At 39.0% G+C, this 21312-nt stretch overlaps 1 protein-coding gene across 1 annotated transcript; it reads right to left on the minus strand.

The window, feature by feature from the left end:
- Window positions 1–1558: 1558 nt before the first annotated feature.
- On the minus strand, window positions 1559–20067 carry ehd3 (EH-domain containing 3). Its single transcript, XM_006793081.3, has 8 exons — window positions 18847–20067; window positions 13500–13676; window positions 12880–12977; window positions 7796–7937; window positions 7562–7661; window positions 6716–6886; window positions 5182–5346; window positions 1559–3966 (listed from the first exon to the last, which is right to left on the minus strand). The coding sequence occupies exons 1-8, from the start codon at window positions 19071–19073 to the stop codon at window positions 3439–3441; spliced, it is 1608 nt and encodes a 535-aa protein (XP_006793144.1). The 5' UTR covers window positions 19074–20067; the 3' UTR covers window positions 1559–3438.
- Window positions 20068–21312: the final 1245 nt, after the last annotated feature.

Consider the following 21312-nt stretch of genomic DNA (forward strand, 5'->3'; position numbering starts at 1 on the left):
AAAAACATATGTGAAAAAGAAAGCAAACCATCCTAAAGGTTATATTTATCAGGCCATATTATTTATTCAACAAATACTGACCCTGTTAATGCTTTAGAAAAGGATAAGAGCACCCAGGTGCTGCTCAAAAATGCATCATCAGCAATTGTGAGCACGTCGATTAAAGCAGAAGTTTTGACAGTTTGATGAACTGAAGCATTCAGGCGTGTGTTAAGTCAATGCCAAGGAGGGTAGACATCAGCAATGATCTTACAAGAGCAAGTGTTCATCAATCTGGGATGGGTTATAAGGCCATTTCCAAAGAATTTCAAACCTATCATTCAACAGTGAGGAAGATTATTTACAAGTCGAGAATATTCAAGACAGATGCTAATAGTCCTAGGAGTAAATGTCCCACCCATTTCACCCCAAGACTGATTGTGCAAGACTCAAAGAAACTGCAAAAAACCCAAGAGCTTCTTCCCAGACTCTACAGGCCTCGGTTAGCATGTTACCTGTTAAAGTTCATGACAGTACAATTAGAAACACACCGAACATGTAGGACTTATTTGGAAGAGTTAGCAGGAGAACGCTTCTTCTCTCTAAAAACATCATGGCAGCACGGCGTAGCTTTGCAAAGCTGCGTCTGAACAAACCACACGACTTCCAGACCAAAGTGACATTGTTTTGCTATAATGAACAGCGCCACGTTTGGAGATAACCAAACACAGCATGTCAGCGCAAACACCTCACACCACCTGTCAACCACGGTGGTGGAAGTGTGATGATTTGGGGCCTTTTTTGCAGCAACAGGATTTGGGTGCCTTGCATTTACCGAGTCAGCCATGAACTCCTCTGTAGACCAAAGTATGTCATCTGTTGGCCAGTAAACAGATCACATGTTACTGGTCCAAACTGGATCTTAACTACAGAACAGTGATCCCAAGCACGGCATCAAATTTACAACAGAACGGCCGAAGGAGAAACGAATAAAGATGTTGCAATGGTCCTGTCATCAACTATAAGAAACCTGTGCATAAACAAATGTCTGCAAACTGTATAAAAAGGTCTAAAATTCCCTGACAGCAATGTGAGAGACTGAGAAAGTCATATAGAAAACGATGACTTTAAGTTGTCGCTGTTAAAGGTGGTTTTACGAGCTAATTAATCATTGTTTTTTTACACCCTCCTTCTGCATTTCGACAGTCTAATGCGTTGTTGTTCCTCTGAGTTGTATTTAAATCATTTCCATACCTAAGGACCAGATGATTTTTTATTTCTTTATGTTCTGATACACAGAACCTTAGACCTGAAAGAGGATCTACTTTTCCTCTGAAATGAAAATTCCTCAAAAAATCTACATGTGTTTGGTCACAGTTCAGTTTACTAGAATTAATCTGAGGACTTGCAAATCAGAGAAATGATGTCAGAGTCTTCTAGCTTCCAGTGTTGCAGCTATAATTGCACTAAAATAATTTATAGCCATTTTTACAAATCTTTTCCTCAGTTTCTTGGGTGGTTGGGTGCAAAATATATACTGCACATGATTGCCTTTTTGAAAACAGAGTCAACACTTAGATAGTTGTTACACATGAGTTTTATTACACTGTCGGCCTGTTTACATTGACAGAAAAGCAGTGAAGGACAGACTTAAGTACTGCATCACCAGCATAAAAACAGCCAAAATACCGTAACGCTAGTGTTTCCACTTAATGTGTTTACACAGGGTCCGAAAACAACTTGTGAATTTGACGAGAATCCACATCCAAGTCTTTTTTTTCCCCACAGTCCAATCTTGCACACCTCCGAAACTTGAGCCGTAACGGGATAACGCCTGTGCGATTTCCCAACTCGAGTTAATGGAATGCAGTAAGTCTTCTTATGTGCATTTGATTCACAGTAAAGCACAAGGGTCAGAAAACGGCCATGAGCTGGAAACATTTCGATGAAGACATGCTTAAGATTTTTGTTGCCATGTGGGAATCCAGTTTTACTTATTTGAGTTGGGTTATCTAATGATACACCCAATAAAACCTCTGTTAACAAACATGAACATGGTCCTAACATGCTATATTTATGGAGACACACTCACACACACAGGCACTGGTGTGTCAATAGAGTGATGGACCGGAAACATGGCAAAGAAGAATTACATTTATTACATGTATACAATTTCAATGTGTGACATGGAAAGTTTCCAGCAAAAACACATAGAACAATGTTAAATGTGTCAATTAGTGTCATCACAATAAAAACAAACGGTGCTTTCAGACTATTACTTTTGGTTATACTACATTATTTAGGAAGGTGAAGAATAACTGATCAGTTTTCAGTTGATAACCCACTAACATACTCCACCCTCAGTAGTTTTAATAATGTTTCTCTTATGAATATATACTGTATATACTACAAATAATAACACTGATAACATGTGGTCAGATACCATTGTACATACATACAATAACCAGGATGTGTCCACACAGAACAATAGATGCGTTTCCATTCAAAATTCAAAGTCCGACCAAAGCGGTTATTCAGAGCATGCTGTCGCGCTAGTTTCCAAACAACACCCATAATATGTTCTGTTATTATAATCTCAGTATCAGCACGTGTTAATGAGAATCATACAGGTTCCTTCGTCCGAAGCAAAAGGTCGAGCAGCACGTCACATTTAATACGAAACGCAGGCCTGTTCCTCTTTAGGATGTCATTTTCATTCTGTTGTCTGTATGTGCGCATTATCTCAAAGTACAAGGAATGTAAAATCTTCCGGTTTACATTTAAAAACACATAATTTAATTTGGGTTTACTTCTTAGAGTAAACTGAATACTAATAATCATCATAATAATAAATCAGTTTGACCAAAGGTAAAGTTTCAACAGAAAAAGACTTTTTTATTTTTGTCTTCACATTGTTGCAATATTTCTCCTTTTTCCAGTAGTTTAGTTGAACGTACATATATGTCTTTATATTCCAGTGTTTCTTCTTTTGCACATGTCTAACACCCGTCCTACTCCAACAGGTATTCTGCTTTAATTTTGTAAAGCTGAGAGCCATGATTTGCATTCTTGAAACGCTAATAAAAGCTATTTAATTTTATAAAATGAATCCTATCTGGTTTAATCCTAATGAAGAGGTTAACTCACTTTGTTTTTTATTTTTTTGTTACTCAAAGCTTGCAGCCAGTATGCTAACAGTCTCAGTCGCGTGAAGATACATTTGAATGCATTGGCAGCTTAAATTAGGAAATTAAGACTACAGATCAGACGATGACAGCAACAGAACAGGAAGAAGACTTGAAATGAGCTCTACTTGTGTTAAATTGTTTTGTCTTTGTTCTTGTTGTTGCTACAGGATGACTCCTTTACTATTAAAGAACATTTTCTCTGGGGAAGGGGGAGGGGGCTACCTATGGGTTCTAGGACTGAGCAGGTCATTACGGGTAATCTGAATTACATTTATTCAACTATTTTCCTCTTGGAAGGAGGCACCAGGTGTCCAGGCAGCTCTGATGGTAGTTCATGTCCCTCAAGTTTCACCTTTATCAGATGATTGGCTAAAGCAAACTCCTCATCGTCGAGCATGCCGTCCTTATCGATATCTGCCAGCTTCCAGATCTTGCCCAGCACTGTATTGGGCAGTTTTGACTTCACCATCTCCTTCTTGGCGTTGGCTCCGGTCACCTTCCCATTGACAGGAGATAACGTGTAGAAAATCTCGTCGTAAGCAGGTTTGTCACGAGCGACGACCCACTCCGCTTCGTCGATGCCTTCGCCGGCTCCTTCGCCGTACCCGTGACCGAATGGGCCGTCCAACGTGCCGTCAAACGCACCGCCCTTCACTACTGCGTTGGGCCGCTGGGTTTCCTCTTGTCGGACCAGGACCATTAAGCTGGCGATGTCATTGGCTAACATGTCATCGACCGCCTCCAAGAGTTTAGGTTTCAGAGGCTGGAATTTGTTGAGATCCTGAGCTTGGAGTTGGTCCTGGAAAAAACACAAGTTTGTCTCAAGTTAGGTTATAATCTATATATAAACGATACCCTCAGCACAGATAAAGATCATTTTAAAATCACATCTGTAAAGAATGCTGATGTAGTCAATCAAATGTTCAAGAAGTATTCTATAAAATTACTTAAGTCACTGAAGTAACAATAAAATATGCTACAATAAAAGCTTCACTTTAGTAATATTTGCAAGTACAATTAGGTAAGCATTACACAGTTCAAGTAAATAGCCTGGTACTTATATCACTATAGCACTCAAAGTGCTTTCTACTACAAGCCTCACTCACACAGATTAATCTATACCTTTTTGTTTTCTACACTTTTATATAACATAATGGGAAGAATTTAATAAGCCCTTACTTCCTCCTTCTCCTTTTCAAACATAAATTGGTCAACATTTTATTTTTTTTCCATGTGAATTTGATGGATTTCAATGATTTTGTGTTTATTTATTTTTAGTGCATTGATACTTGTTATTTCTATGTTCAAAACAAAGATTGGATTGACAAACTGATTGATTGCATTCAAAAATACTCTGATGGATGTAATATCTTGCCCAAGGATACTTCAGGAGGAGCTGGTGATCAATCTACCAACATACTGCTTGATAGCTGCACAAGTGATGTACATGAGTTAAAGTACTCAGTTAGCACTCTACTTTCAATGGAACTCTGTTTCATCCCATTTGTAGCCACAAAATATCTTAAAGTACATAAAGGAAAATCGAGTATTGTTCCAAAGATCGAAAAAAGAAAATAGAGAAACACAAAATACAGAGTGGTATACAACGTTATGAGAAGCTTATTGAAATGTACAATATGGCTCATAACATCAGAGGCTGACAGTTCTCTGTGCAGTAAGGATTAAGATCAATCTTACATGACAATAATAATAACAACAATGAGTTAATAAAGACCAATTATCATCAGTTAAAGTCCCTGCTGAGTGTGTTGTACTTCAGTGGTTAGCTCAGGAAACGGTAAAACTCTTTTTCTCTTTGGAATTTAATTAGACTGACTGTTACTACTCTCTCTATTTCACTCCCTTGTTAGATTTTTAAAAAAACAAGACATCAGCTAAAATTGCAATTAACTAACGCTACTCGTGTAACTTAAAATCAGTGAAGCCCTTGCATTCATTCCAATCATGTCAAAACCTCATTTACTAAACCTTAATCCTTTGCTTCACTGTTTACCTGCATCTTTTTCAGATTAGGAAAATCTCCAGGTGATATCTGATGTTCTCTTTCGATGCGTTTGTAGATATCTCCAAGGCTGGCGATGAGCTCTTTCTTCTTGTTCTCCTTCCCAAACACAGCGGGCATCTCTTTTTTAAGTGAGCTGATGATATAAGCGTGGACCTGCAGATTAAGAGAGTTATCGATGACTTCACATGGAAAGTATAAGCAACTGTGTTTGAATTCATTAAGCTTTTATTCGTTATTCTTGTTATAGGTGCTAATTGATGTTTATTAATTGATGAGCAGGTACTAAGAGACTAAATTCTTTATTAACTTCAGTTAAAATGATTCAAATGTTTCCACTTCAAAATCGTGTCTCTTATAATATTCCACATTTGGCTATAAAGCAACATCTAAGTATGCAGAAGCAAAGAGCTATATAACAAAAAAAACTGTGGAAAAACTGAGCTTGGAGTAGGTAAAAACAGGATCAAGTGCAGCAGAGGAAGTTAATTGTTAACTTTTTATGAGTGGGAAAAAAGTCACCTATTAAATGTCATGAGATTGACTTGTTTTTTTTGTTTGTTCTTCCAAGGCCCACAAGAGACACAAAGAAAAACAGATGCAAAAATGCGTGCAAGGAAAAGAAAAACATCTTTATCTGTGATATTTAACCAGACACACAACGGAAGAACTCTAATAAATCTATGAGCTCATACAAAGTAGATAATCAGATTACTTTAAAATAAAGATTATGTGTTTTATTGTCTCAGGTTCTCCTTGTAATGATTGAATTCTATTTGAGCTTCTGACAAGTGGGTAAAATGTAACACAAGCCACTGTGACAACATTAAGCTTGAGGACACTTAATATTCCATAAACCGGATTAGTCATCCACTTCACTGTTACCTTTGTGGGTATTTCTTTTAATAATTAACAAATTCTAATTCACATTTGGAGTCCACTTTTCATTACAAAAAGGTTTTTCCTGGAAAAAGTGTTTAAACAATATTCAGCAGAAACTAAACGTGCAAAAAAAAAAAAAAAAAAAGAAATCCACAAATTTGTTCAGTCACTGTGGCGATACACGCATCTGGGTCTACCTCATGTCCTTGAAACTCATCACAAAACACACCAACACCCATCAGCTGTCTAACAGGAAAACTGTGCTCGACTCTCAGTGTGATAAACCTGTGCGTGTTTGACTGTGTGCACTTGTGCGTTTCCTCTGCTGTGTTTCCTCGAACTACAACAGGCAGCAGACTGTCGCCTACCTAACTTCCTGTCCATTGAGGAAATGGGAAACAATTCATTGTCATTTATCTAACTCTATTAGTTCTGCGAAACATCTCTTTCTGTCAAGGTTAACAGCTGAACAACACAGCTGAGCACAATAAATAGGAAGCACACAGATAAATCGGTGATACTGACAACTTAAACATGTCAGCATGGTGTAACAGCTCAGCACTAAATGTAGGAAATGTTGCGTAACATCGACGTTATTTGACGTCAACTGTTTCGAACATCCTGTGTCACAGGTGCTCCTCACCTTGGCTAGTCTTGCCCTCTTTATCAGATCATTGAGTTTTCTAAGTGCTGCATTTCTCGGTAAGGACTGGATGTCCTTAAATAAGTCCTGTTCCTCGGCCTCGAACAGCTTCCTGTTGTCAGGAATCAACAGCGGGTGGGACCAAAATGAACCGATATAGACGCGAATCACCTGTCAGTAAGGGAGACAGAACAAAACATAAATTAATAAGTAAATAAAGTCAGAGGCAAACTGGACCATTCTTTACATAATATGCCATTAACAGTCCTTCAAATGGCCACTGTTATGGATCATAGCTCCTCAGATATTACATAAAAAACATTAAATATAAAGTCTTTAAATACTCCTACAACCAGTTAACAATTCTGCAACCTGTGAGCCCACAGGCTAGTCTGCAAACTTTGTCTGTGGGAGCCAGCATATGTGGATATCAGATGACAAATATCTGGTTCAAAGCTCCCAGTTGCATCTGATGGTCTTTATTTTAAGAATCCAGATCAATAAAAAATACATGTACAATTGCCAGTGGTTTTAAAAATTTAATTTTGGCTTTTAGACTCCGTATTGATCTATACCAACTCGACTCAGACTAGAAAAGGAAGTCTACAATCTTGTACCTCAGCCACAGATTTCACACATTTATGTGCAGATATCTATGTGGTTGCAAATATTAACAATCAAGTGCCTAATTTCATTATTTCACTCTAAAAATATTTCTTCAAAGCAATCTTTAAAAAAAAGAATCATTACAATTCTGTGATTATAATATTTTGACATAGGTGAAAGGATCAATTATAGGCTTAAAACCGTATGAATGCCATCACAGAAACCCTCAGCTTAGCGTACCTCAGGCGTGTTGACTATTTTCCCCAGTGACCACATCAGGGCACCGTACACTCTCATCAGCTGCTGAGTCTCTATCTGGTCGGCCTTGTTAAGCACAACTCTGGAGAAAAAGACAGAAGAGAGCGGTGATGATTCTTATTACAAGCTACTCACATTAATATTGCATAGATGCCCAGGTACCAAGGATATGGTATTTAAAAAAAGAAAGGTGTGAATTTAAGAATCCCACAGTACCTGATCTTGTCCTCATGGTTCTTTAGGGCCTTTATCACCTCTGAGAACTCATCAGAGATGTCCAGTTTGTGAGCATCAAACAGTAAAATGATCCTGTCCACTCGCTCTGCAAACCACTCCAGGACAGCTGCAAAGTCATAGCCTAGAAGCAGGGAGGGGATATCAGAATATATCAGATAATTTGATGGGGCACTGAGTGAAGCAGATAATTGAACACACATATTTTTACCTCTCAATCCTTTACCCACATCCAGTACCCACATCAAAACCACTTTAGTTATTGGTTATACTGGTGATCAACACAACTGAAGTTACAGACTGAGAACATGCATGCAACTTTAGAGGTAAAAGTCAGCAGAGCAAGTTATGATAGGAACATCATTATGGCCTAAATAGTCCCAAGACAAATCCAATGGCTGCAGGTCAAAGAGGAGGCATTAAAACTTATGCCCATATTGTAACATGTTGAGAGAAAAGAATGTCTGTTTCCTGATGAAAACAGTGCTGCCAATGTTCAAACAAGGTGGCTTTTTAAAGTTGAACAATAGGGGGAGAGCCCTCAAACTACAGACTGTTACTTCCATCTGTCATAAGATTAATAATGAATAGTTTACACTAAACAAGTGCATTGTACTCGTGGCATTCTGCAAGAAAGCTATGAATAATGCTTCCTCTGTGAAACAAGTAAACATGAATTAATGAATGAGTCCAAAAGCAGGTGAACGCCACTGACTTCTTTGACTTTCTACCTCAGTCAAGGACGAAACGCTAGCTTACCTGAAGGAATTCCACAGGATATGAGAGGGAAACAAAGAACAAAGGGTAGATCGAAGGATTAGTAAGCTCTAGTGTTCAAACAACACTGAAGGACACACAACAGACGCAGAGTCAGTCCAGTGCTGCAGTATTTAATTATGAGCGATAACACCCAGGAGAAATCCTACGAAGAAGCAATAGTTTTAGGTTAATTCAGGGATTATCAGATGGATTTTCTTTGTAAAGCTATGCACGTAAAATATGCCTTTACATATTTAAAACTACATTCAGAGGCTGTTTGCTCTGAACATAACAACATTTGATCTTCTGTACATAGCTGTGATAAGAAGCCCCCATTTCACATACTTGCTGCCCAGTAGTGGAACAGTTTACACTTCACGGTGGAGTGTTTAACAAAACGTCCAAATATCTGAGTTCTTGTGTTAATGTTTACATGATGCTTCAATTGTTAACAAAAATGGGTATTTTAAGGAATAAATGAATCTCACTTGGCTAAAATGCATTCCCCAGTAGGACGAGAAAAACTTTAGCAGCAGCAGCAGCAAGTATGTAAAGCATTTGTTTCGGACTGCATCTGTATGAATAGAGCCGAGACGAGAAAGAGGTGTTAAGAGAGATATGGATACCTTGATATTTTTAAATTCTACTGGAATATTCTTCACCCAGTGCACTTCTCACGTGTTATGGGATTAAAGCAACACTTTAATTTTAAGCTCCGTTATCCAACTGTGAAGGGCACGGTGTTCCTAAGCGAAAAGTCAAAGTGAAATAACCTGCCTACAGTGGAGGTAAGATGCTCATGAGGTCTGACAGTGATGCTAGAGTTATGCTCTTGGACTATTAAAATGTGGAGACCAAAGGTGCCCAGGAGATTATCAAAATTACAGGAATTCATAAGAAGGACACAGACTGTACATAAAGGATGGGTGTAGCCAGTGTGGCTATTGTCATGGGGCAGCAGTAATTTTTTTTATTTGTTTGCATGTGTGTGTGTGTGTGTGTGTGTGTGTGTGTGTGTGTGTGTGTGTGTGTGTGTGTGTGTGTGTGTGTGTGTGTGTGTGTGTCAAATCATAAAAAGCCTGGTTTTGAAGCTTCACACATTAGCTGTGGATTTGAGAAACCCATCACCACTTTTACTGTCTGACCAGAATTTAAACAAATAAAAATCATCATATAAAATATGTCTGTGTAGGTTCTCAGTCATCCAGGTCATGGTAGTGTAAGGAGTTTGAGAAGAAAGCAACTGGACTTCTTTAAATGAACTTAAAGTTAGTCAAAGAAGTCCATTCGCTTTCTTTTTAGGCTCCTTTGACAATTTTGTATTAACAAAAGACTTAAAAGTGTTCTATTTGTAAACAGAGAAGTCGCCCCCTGCTGACCATTACAGAGAAAGCAGATTCAACTCAACATTTTCTTTCTTTTCAGACCTGCTGGCTATGTCTATCTTTTATATACAGTTTGTGAGTGGCCAAAATAATTGCCATTATAATTTTTAAGTCAGCTAACTGCACAGATAATATTAATAATAATTTTATGAAACAAGGTGAACTTTTCCCAAAGCCACGTGACATGACTGGTGAAGAATATGTAAAAGCCCACAAATTCTTCAGAGTCAAGGTATCATTTGAAGCCTTCTGCAGCTGGTTGTTGCCAAGATTTATTATCTACAATACCTCCATAAAGACATCTGTGGAGGCTGCTATAGCCTGACAACTCCTCCTCTGGAGACAGACACGCACACACAGTTGAGCACACACAAACACAAACACAAACACTCTTAAAAACACTGAAACACAGTAAAAGAAAAGTGACTAAGAGAAAGAATGTGACACAGAACATGTAAATGAAACATGATGATGATGATGATGATGATGGGGAACTAAATGAAAAGTTAATGAACACACAATAACAAAAAAATTGCACACTGAGTCCTCAGAGAAAACACAGCTGTGCTCACTCAGCAGAGGTTAAGTTTAACTTGTATTTGTTCTTTTGTGTTGGCCACAGAGTATCCGTGTTTCACCTCACTGTGCTGTTTATTTGGTTTAACACCACGTTTTTTAGACACTTGGGCCAAAAAGGAAAACAAGGTGAAACAGAGCTGGTGCTTGTCTGGTTCCTTTTAACAACTTCCAAACATAAATTTCATATTTGGTTAATGTTGATGAAACACTGATTTACTTCATTTCTCAACAGTAAAGCTGGAGACAACAAAAACTCTCATGACAAGCATTAAAGTTATGGATAATATCCATGCAGACCCAACCCTGATATGAAGTAATGTCCTGAACTCTGTGACCAGAACTTTTTCGCTTTTAATCAAAAGCTGAATAAGCTTCCTGATACGTCATCTTATCACAGGACTCCAAATGTCACAGTACTGCTCATGCACAAGAACACAATAAATACTCTCTGGAGTGGGAACGTAGAAAATTATTATATTAAAACACCATTACTACTTTTATTTTTCAAGTATTCATATAATCAGTGATTTGCTTTGATGACAGACAATACTGGATATGCCAAAAGTCAATTAGTTCAGGCTTTACTTGGGTGCCTGTTCTCCTCGAACGGGGGGAGAAACAGGAAAATAGACAAAAGATGGAAGAAAAGAAAGCATTCGCCTTTGAAAGAAACTCAAAGAGGGTGGGTGCAGGACAGAATAAATTAAGACTTACTTTAACAAAAGAACTGGAATGGTTAATGTTAGCGGTTGGTATAGCGATGCCACCATTTAGCTTTGGGAATGCCAGCCATGCCAGACACACATCATCCTGTGAGACAACTCGGGAACATTCTTGAAAACTTTCCACGCAAAGTTTCTCTTCACGTCATCAGCTTTTTGCATTTTAGCTGGAGCTCTGACAACTACCAGTTCACTCTTTGTTGTAAGGGCACATTATGGGCGTGAACAAGGTGGTAATTTGGGGCGTTTAATGTTTACTTTGAACTGTCCCTTTTTCCACAGTGGAATGAATGTGCAGTGTATATGTTTAATGACTTTAAAAAACAAGAACTGAGCACAAAAGTTTGTATTTATTTTGGATTTTCTCTCATTTATGGACTACACTGTTACAGCAGCGCTTGAATCCAGGGCTATAGTGCACTGTGATTCCTCCGTTATCTCTTCCTATGCTTCATCCTTCGTGGCGCAATCCTGATAACAGCTGGAGGACAGCTGTTGAAACCTCGTATTCATCTTCACATATTTTTGTTTTCTGTTTATGTTTTTCTTTCCACTCACACACATACACACTCAAACGCCAGTGTTGTACCGACCGCCGCATCTTTTCATTGCGAGGTTAGCAGACACAAATCGCAGAAGCGAACACACTCTGAGATGGTAATCACACACTTCTGACATGTCACAATTTTGTTCCGTCTATCTTTGGTGGGACAGTTATGAAGCTTTCAATATTGCAAGTATGAAATGTAGGACCATGGTTTTAAAGCCATGAATATTTACTGAAGTCTTTAACACTTGTCGTCCTTTATCAGGAATAACTCAAAATTACACACACCTGCTTTACTGTGTGCGTAGATTAGATTAGAATAATAATGTCTTTGTCTGACAAAGAGGTCAGAAGGTTGGGGTTTTGTTTATGTCAATCTTGTCCCCAGAGAAAAGGTATCAAAGCACATTGTACTCTCACCACTGCAAGACTCATACAGTGGTACCTTAGATAGTTTTACACTTCTTTGGCTGCATGCCCTTCCTACTTGGCAAACAGTTCAAGATTGAAATTCCCAATCTAGCATGTCTTGTACAATACCTACAGATGATAAATATTCATAAGCATCCTCAAAATCCAATCAAATGTTTAAAAAGTTTAACCTAAAATGTATTTTATGGCATACTGTGCAACCATTTGGTTACCCACGAGTCCTCTTAAATCTGCAACTTTTTGTTTACACTATATTAAAGTTGATCCAAATGAACCTCATAATTTTGTTTTTTTCTTTTTCATTTCCATGCGAGACTTAAGAAAACCACAAAGTAGAAAGTGTTAAAATTCAGGCAGTGTGCACTTATGTGTGCATGTTGGAGAACAAATTCAAAGCTCATCTTTTTGTAACAGCTTCCTGTTCTTTGAAATGAATGAAGCATAATCCTCCTGATAGCAAAAGCTAAAACAAACACACGGGTCCAAAGGAAATGCTGACATTGTAGTTCAGAGTTCAGTGGGACTGGGGGGGCTGCAGCTCAATGCATGCAGAGGATAAACACACATGCGCGCGCACATATACACACACACACCATAAACAGAAGAGAATAGAAGTTTGAGCATCACAAATGTGTTTCTTACCTCGACTGATTCTCTGCTTTTCTCCAGACAAAATCCCTGGCGTGTCGATCACGCTGATGCTTTCCAGTACAGGGTTAGGAAGCTGAGCACACACAAACCTACACACACACACACACACACAAAACAGACAAGAGATAGAGAGAAAGTTCCAGGACACAAGTTTAAAATCATCCATCAGCATGGCCCTATCTCAGTTACCCTCTCTCCTCCGTCTCTGCTGCTCTCCCCAGTTTTATCCAGCTGAATAAATATGAACAGGTAAGCGGTCGTCTTCAATGCGAACCCTCTAAATCCCCACTGACAGACATTTTTTCCTGTCTCCTTTCAACATTGCTTGAGCCTCACACTGAGGACACTACCATAAGAACTTCTGCCAGTGTACTTTTAAGCAGAAGGATGGCTCTACAGAGACTGCTGGCTGTCTCTCACACAGCCATTAACAAAGAAAACCCTGACCAGTGAGCGGGGGGAAATTCAATCACAAAGGAATGTAGAGCTGCGGTGTGGATTCTCACTTGTGCTCCCTCAGTCTTTCCCTCTGTGCTTGAATACTTAACTCACTGTACACACCAATAAAGACCATCATCTGAAAGTGTGAGTGTGGCCATCTAATCATCTACCTGTTGAGAAATGCATTTCCAAATGCATTCAGCTTTCTGAAGGGCTTCTTGGGGTCAACCACCAAAGCATTGCCGGGGATGACTCCTTCTGTGTCGCCGTGCATCACTGCGATGAAGGAATCTGTGGTGGGTTCGGGGCCAATCCGCATGCCAGGAAAATCCTGCTCCAACAGGTAGCTGCGGGTGAGATGACAGGAAATAGCATTTAGCAAAACAAGATGAGATAGGAGATGTTTTCAATCACCGTGTAAGAATAAGTCAACTGTGCAAAAAGGCTTTCTAAAAAGTATGCTGACATAATTCCTCGAAGATGAACAAAGAACAATAGTGAAAAAGGATCAACAAGATATTACAAGATTATGATCAGCATTATAAAGTATTATAAAAAGGTTATATATACATTTGCATTAGAATGTTTGATCCAGCATCAATCTTTAGATAAAACCTCAAATACATATTGCATCTGTAGCCTCTAATTTCAAAGTTCTGCTTCATTTTGTCTGATTTTTTTTAAAATTCTGATTCTGCTGATAAATGAAGTTGGTCAGGATGGTAAGACGCAACTGAGAAATAACCAGAAAACATGTCTGCCTTGAATTAGACGCTGCTGGAACCAAGATGTAGGGGAATTTTAGATGATCACAGACTGGATGGCTGCCACTGACCAGATCCAAAAGAAGCAAACTTTAGTTTACTGGTAAACACATGGACCAATAAAGGGCTTTTGGAAAAGAGTGTTCTGATTGGGTGAGGTAAGGATGGAGGAATTCTGTCAATAAAGTGGATTTAAAAGCCTTGAAAATGCATACAAATATTAAAGCTTCTGTTACTTCCAAGCACAGATTTCTGCTTCTTTTCTGTTTTTTTTCCCCTCGCTGGTTTTAAGCGACCACAAAGCAAAAAGTGGTGTGCCTGACTGTCAGTCTTGTTACCATACGATCATGGCTTAACCGCAGACACATAGTCCAAAAACAACAAGGCAAACTCGGGTTTTGAGGCTTTTCAAAGAGTTATCAAAAAAATTAAAGGAACACTTTTTAATTAGAGCAGAGCATCAAGTCAGTTAAACTTCTAGTATTTTGATATGCTTGCAGAGAGAGTTGCTAATCTATTTCAGCTGCTTTGATGCACTAAAGAGGGGAATCAATAAGAAAACCTCCGAAACAGGAATTGTTTTCAGATGAAGGCCACTGACATTTTTCCAGAACCATAGAAAGTCCTTAACCCATCAGCAGGAATGTTATCTGCTCCTTTGTGGAAGCAACATGATGCACACTGATGTAAATGCCTCTTACAAAACAGCCAGCAACAGACTTCATGAGGGCTCTGTGCTCACTGCCCTCCACTACGGAGCCTGATGCCATAGAATACCAAAATTGGCAGGTCGACCACTGGTGCCCTGTGCTTTTTCAGAGATGACAGCAGTTTCACATTAACCACGTGTGAAAGACATGAAACGGTCTGGAGAGGCCATGGAGAATTTCATACTGCCTTTAATATTATTGAGCATGACTGGTTTGGTGGAAGGTCAGAGATGGTCTGGTGAAGCATATCCACAAAGGGACACACAGACCTCCACAGCCTAGGCAACAGCACCCTGCCTGCCATTAGGTATCAGGATGAAATCCTTGGGCCTTCTGTGAGACTCTACACTGATGCAGTGGGCCCTGGATTCCTTGTGGTGCACTACAATGTCCAGCCTCATGTGCAAAGAGTATGCATGCAGTTCCTGGAGGATGAAGGAATTGATACCACTTACTGACCCCCATGCTCACCTGACCTAAATGCAATAGAACACCTGTGGGACCTTATGTTTCAGCCCAGCGCTGCCAAGTACCACCTCAAACTGCCCAGGAGCTGAGCGATCCCCTGCTCCAGATCTAGCAGGAGATCCCAGGACACCAGCCATCAACTCATCAAGAGCATACATTGTCAGGCATACATATAAGCACTTGGGGGCCAAGCAAACTACTGAGTGCCATTTTAAGTTGCTGCAATTAAATTTTGGCAAAATGAATGAGACTGACAAATCATTTTTACACTTTATCGGAATGTCTATGAATTCAGACATCCATAAGATGATCGTTTTAATTTCCATCAAACATTGTGACATTGTTTTGTTTTTAAACACATTACCCAGTCTATATCATTATAGAAATCCAGCATGATTTTCCCCCCATTGAGATCTGATCTCTTTTCAAAGAGTTCCCTTTTTTCCATGTTTTCGAACAGTATATTCTCACACTGTTTAGATTAGTGGTACTGCAGTTAGAGGGCGTATATTTCTCAAAAGTGTCAACCGATTCCATTAAAAATTTAAGCCAAGATTTCAATCTGAATCTCTACTCCAGCGCTATTATTTTTTAGAACTGGTTCACTGGAAATGAAAAGAAGAAAGTGGACAAAACCGGAAATTAACATTGAATCAATCTTCTGCTGCACAATCAGCCACTCTTTTTAACCACTGAATATAGTGTTATTGACATTCCCATGGTCTAATTCTTGCCAGTTAGTAAGAATTTGGTTAAGAGCTTCCTCTTTGTAGAGGTCAAACAGTTAATATACAGCTTTGCCACAGGCTTGTTTAATCAATGATTATCACAGACTGCTGAAGTGAAAACGGCTTGGGAACAGGAACATTAAATTTGATGCATGGAGTGGTGTGCATAAATTTGTCAATGTGTTCTGCTGCAAAATATATCACAACTATCTCACAGCACAACTAAACTGGCCTTGATGGCATTGCAGCTGACTTCCATTTGATATGTTTCAGATGTGAAAGGTTAAATCCTCAGCTGTGGATTCAGTGACAACACACATGTTTCAAATGAAGGCTGGTGTGTTTCTGTTGAGTTTCACACTCCCAAAAATGCAATGTGAGACCACAAAAGGAGATTTAGGCAAAGAGATTTATAGCTATAAGGGTGTGGGATGCGTGCACATTTTAACTGCTACAAGGTGTAAGGATGGTGCCCTGATATCCACAGACATACATCCACCTTGTCAGAGCTTGTCAAAGGAGCCAGTAGTGCCTGGTGGAGCCATCTCTGTGCACACATGTCTGTACAGTGAGCTCTTCTGTCTATAAAGAGGTTGTGTAATGCATGTGCACAACTACATACATATGCACTAGTATATGTGTCGTATCACACATATAATCCATGTATGTGCACTCCAGATATATACATCTGCTCCCATCATATCAGTTTTCATTTGACTGTAAGATGGAGTTATGAAAATCCTTAACCTCAATGATGCATCTCTTGAGTTTTAAAGATCAAAGTATATTGAAAGTGACCTGTGAATGAACAGATTTAGGCACATGAGGAGGGCCCAGATTTACAGTTTATTATATTCTATATTGAAGGAAATTGTAAATTCTGGCATTGGCTTGCTCTATGAAAAGTCCCCAAACAGACAATGTGAGACCTAGAAGGAAAAATCAATAAATTCAGCCCCAAACGGAGGGAAAGTTGAGACTGCTTAACTCTGAATAACTTCAAAGGCAGTCAGACTATATTACCCTCCATCAGCTTCTCCTGTCTTTAATCCATTTCCCGTCTCTGTCAGGCAGATATCCTTCTACGATTTTTCTAATTCATGCCGAGACAAATATTATTTTAGTAAACATATTCACTGTAACGCCTCGTTTAAATCCACTGGCTATACAAGTCTGAAAATAAACTTCTAGCAAAGTAGGGAATAACACTGCTGGTAGTTTGTAGGTTGGCAGACCATGCAAGCACATCAAACCCTGAGGGAGACCACGGGGCATGAAATGAAAGAGAAGCAGCAGCTCCATCCAAGTGTTACTCAGCAGTTTGTACATTCTGCATCCTACTGCTACAATGTCAGTGGCGTGGGGGTCAGGCTGCTGACCGGGATGGTGTCGTGAGTGGTGACAGAGGAAGGAGAGAGGAGAGCAGGAATCAGACGCAGAGGAGGAAGAAGAGAGAGAAGGCAGAGATTGGAGCAGAGATGGTCCCATCTTACAGAAGGAAGTCACTAACAGCATCCACTCTCTGGCTTTCAAAGGCTTAACCCACTAATTGCCTACTACTCTCCACAAGTGTGTGTGTACGCACAATTGTGTGTCTATGTCAAAGGGGTGAGATGTTAGCAGTAGGACTGCAGCTCAAAAGAGGCTCGACACCCAGCTGCTAACACTTCTCACCGTCACACACTAATTTCACTGATACTCCAGGTCATGTGCTCTGACAGAACAGCAACACATCATTATAAGGTGAAGCACAAAAGCAATGATCCAGTTCAGTAATACCAGTCAAATAGCAACATATGTGCTGGTTGCACTGACTAGGAAATTCTGGGCCGATACCGATGTTTAAACAACAATTTGGTCAATTGTTTCTCAGTTTTGTTTTTTGTGTTTGTTTCTCCACTTTGGTTCCAGGGAATCAAAGAATTCCTGATTTTTTAAAGACTTTTATCTCTTTAAACGTTAAACCAGCATAAAAGTGATGGGAGAAACAGGTTAAAAACTGAGCCAATACCAATACATGGTTGATAAATCAGTGTATCGATCTCCCTATGTGTAGTTGCAACAACAACAATGTCAAAACCATATTAGGACACTGTGTGTTACATAATATAATAACACAAAATGTCTACTAAGACATGAAAATGTGGTCAATTAGAGAGTTCAAAAGGTTTAATAAAAGGAAAAAAACACTCAAAGCACATGTTTGTATACTTTTTTTCTCCATGCTGTAAAAAGCAAAAGTTAGGAGCGAGTCAAGACTTCCTGCACCTCAGGGCAAATCAGCTCTGCATGAGTCCTAACAGTGGGTTCCTACATGGAAGCCTCGCTGCCCACCTCTATCAGTTCACAAACTATATCAGCAACAAATAGCTGCTTATTGTTAATCCACAATAATTAAAACCAATAATAAACAATTTACACCTACATTTCCTGAACTTTGCCTCAAGTGAACACATTTATTTGACCAATACTCATGAAGTAATGCTCATCTTTCAGTCTGACTTCATCAGGGAGAGCTCCAGAACAATGCAGTAATGACTCCAAATGCAACAAGTCTGCCTGTGTAGGAGTCATGCCAAATAAACCCTTTATGAATCCAATAAAGCTTGAGGAGGTGTGCCTCCTCACAATGTTTTTCTCATTGTTCTGTGGTTTTTTTTTTTGGTTGCTTTGTGTGCATAATTATGACCACCTCTTCCTCACGCTTGCTGTCAAACTGCTGGAAAAGTCAGCTTGGGTGTGTCACGTTCTCCCTCTCTCTATCGTTCCTTCTTTTTTGGTAGCCTCTCCCTTATTTGTTTGTGCTTGTTTCTAAGGCTTTCTTTGCATGTGTGTGAGCAAACATACCGTATGAAGCTGGTCTTGCCAGTAGAATACTGTCCCACCAGTAAGACCATGGGCTTGTTGTCAAAGTCAGCATCCTCCAGTGCCGGAGAGTGGAACTCATGAAACTTGTAGCTCTCCTCCAGTGGTAGGAGCTTGGTTTTATAGAGTTTCTTCAATCCTTCACTGACTGTCTGAAAGACTTCCGGCTCCTTCTTCCTCCTATCATCGGTTCCAAGCCAGCTGAACATCGCTGCTGGTTACTTATAGTTAGACTTAGTTATGCTCCAGATAGGTAATGATAATCAAAAATGCTAATTATTGATCAGCTAGAAATCTATGCCAGCTTACTCTGTTTGTCACTGAACTGAAAGGCTACTAAATGTGTCCTCAATGTAGCTTAAGTGAAATATTCCAAAACTATTAAATGATCTATAACGAAAAAAAGATCAAAACCAAATTTACACTAAAGAAAATGTTTTAATAAGACCTGCATAAATATAGAGATATTTTCTTTGTCCTGAAAATGTATTTTAACACACACAATACAGGACTATTAGTGTCCAATGGTTAACGTTAGTCGCTATCCTACTGCACTAAATGGGTGGTGATACTTGGGTTTTTTGATGATATATTAAGTCAATTTTGATTATGTATAGGCTTTACACTGTGGTGATATGTACAACGTAAAAACAAACAAAACAAAAACAATCCTAAAATCAAATCGCTCCGTAAATCAATCAGAATTTAAACCTGATCATTCAGGTTCATCATCTCAAGTCCATCGGTCCTCCCAGTCCAGTCCAGGCCACCTCTGCTGCAGAGCCTGTTTATGTTTACCCCCAGTCTACCTCAGTAAACAAACGCTGCCGAGAAAAGCCTAAATCATTCTGCTCTGACTCAACATCACATTACCGCTATTCAATTTCGTCCGAGGGCTAGCAAAGGAATCCCAAAAATGACGCACCGACAGGCTGTCAGGAGTGCAAGCCCCGTTATTGTTCCGCCGCTCCCGCTCTTCTGCTCAAAAACAAAAAGGAAAAAACAACACGACAACCAGAGCAAACAATCTTCAGGGACAAAGATTTCTTTTTTTTTTTGTCGTTTTCGAGTTAGAAATAAGAGCAGACTGTCTTGCTAGCACTACCGGTTATTTTCTATAACAGCACGGGCTGAAAGTAGCAGCAGCTGATGTCCTGCAGCTCCATTTAAATGCCGAGTCGGAGGAAACCCGAGCCCGCCGGAAGTGCCCAACGGCTGGCAGCCCGACCCACCGTGGACCCGCCCAGTGATGAGAGAGCTGGAGAAGCCGGCCTGGACGACGCCATGTTGGATGAGACGAGACAGGGGAGCTACAGTTCAAACACATCGCGCCACCTAAAGGTTAATATAATAACTTGAAATATTTGTACACGTTAACCTTTTCTTTCTTTCTTTCTTTCTTTCTTTCTTTCTTTCTTTCTTTCTTTCTTTCTTTCAATTATTGTACCAGAGTAACTTGTATCAGAGTAATTATAGTTTTGTATTGTCTAATTAGTTGGTATTTTATTGTTATTATTATTTTGATATTTTGTTGTTAATTTAATTTAATTCAATTTCCGATAGTTCCCACATTGGATTTCCCAGTTTCAGTTTAGGTTCCATTGTTTGAAAATGTTTCGTTTTAGTTTAGTTATTTTATTCAGTGTAAGCTTAAGGACATGTCAGAGGCAAGATATAAGAAAATCAGTATGCCAGTAAGGACACAAACTCTTGGAGGGGGGGGATCAACGTTTTTCCACATGTAGTTTTAGTGTTTAGTTGAATTTTAGTTAACTACAATAACCTTGACTCATACACTTACAAATATTTTAAATTCTCTGCTTTGTATTTAACCCGAATACATTCAAATACGTGCCTTTATTCTTCCAATCCAGAATCAGACATTTAATCACGGCCCATTCTTAAAGTAATTAAACGTGTAAAAAAAGGAACTTTCACAGCCTATAAATTAGGCAGAGAAGAAGAATTGGCACGATAAAGGTTTTCAAATCACGGTGGGTAGCAAAGGTAAAGCAAATAATTCAACATTTTATTAACATGTGGGGACATACCTGACTGGTAAATGAAAGGTAGATAAAAGTATCAGCTGAGATGAGGATATTTGATATCCCAAAGCAAAATTGGAAGTTTGGATCTTGAATGATAGCGTCTGTATGCATTATATAATATTTAAGAACGACTTTTTACCCGCTTGTGTGGTTTAAAATAATCGATATAATTAAAATATAGTAATAATTACAGTATTAATAAAGTAAAACATCATTTATCTGTCTCACAAGGGTCCTTCTCTAAATAAGTACTTATCCCAGTTTTGTTTTCAACCTTATGTCATCTACAGTTTAACCAGCAGATGTCGCTATTGTCTCTACTTTCACTTCGGAGAGGCGCTAAGCATGTATTAGGAATAGAAACAAAAGTAAAACAAAAGTATTTGATGTCGTGTAAAAA

Source organism: Neolamprologus brichardi, chromosome 15 (genome assembly GCF_056152115.1).
Source record: "Neolamprologus brichardi isolate AB-2024 chromosome 15, ASM5615211v1, whole genome shotgun sequence".
Classification (NCBI taxonomy): Eukaryota; Metazoa; Chordata; class Actinopteri; order Cichliformes; family Cichlidae; genus Neolamprologus; species Neolamprologus brichardi.

What these genes read in the sequence shown, in the direction of transcription:
- ehd3 (XM_006793081.3), bottom strand. Translation starts at nt 19,073, where the DNA reads ATGTTCAGCTGGCTTGGAACCGATGATAGGAGGAAGAAGGAGCCGGAA. An exon ending in GGCAAGACCAGCTTCATACG is followed by an intron (nt 13,677 to 18,846) that starts GTATGTTTGCTC and finishes TCTCACCCGCAG; the next exon opens with CTACCTGTTGGAGCAGGATT. An exon ending in CTAATCTGAAAAAGATGCAG is followed by an intron (nt 3,967 to 5,181) that starts GTAAACAGTGAA and finishes TGTTTTTTCCAG; the next exon opens with GACCAACTCCAAGCTCAGGA.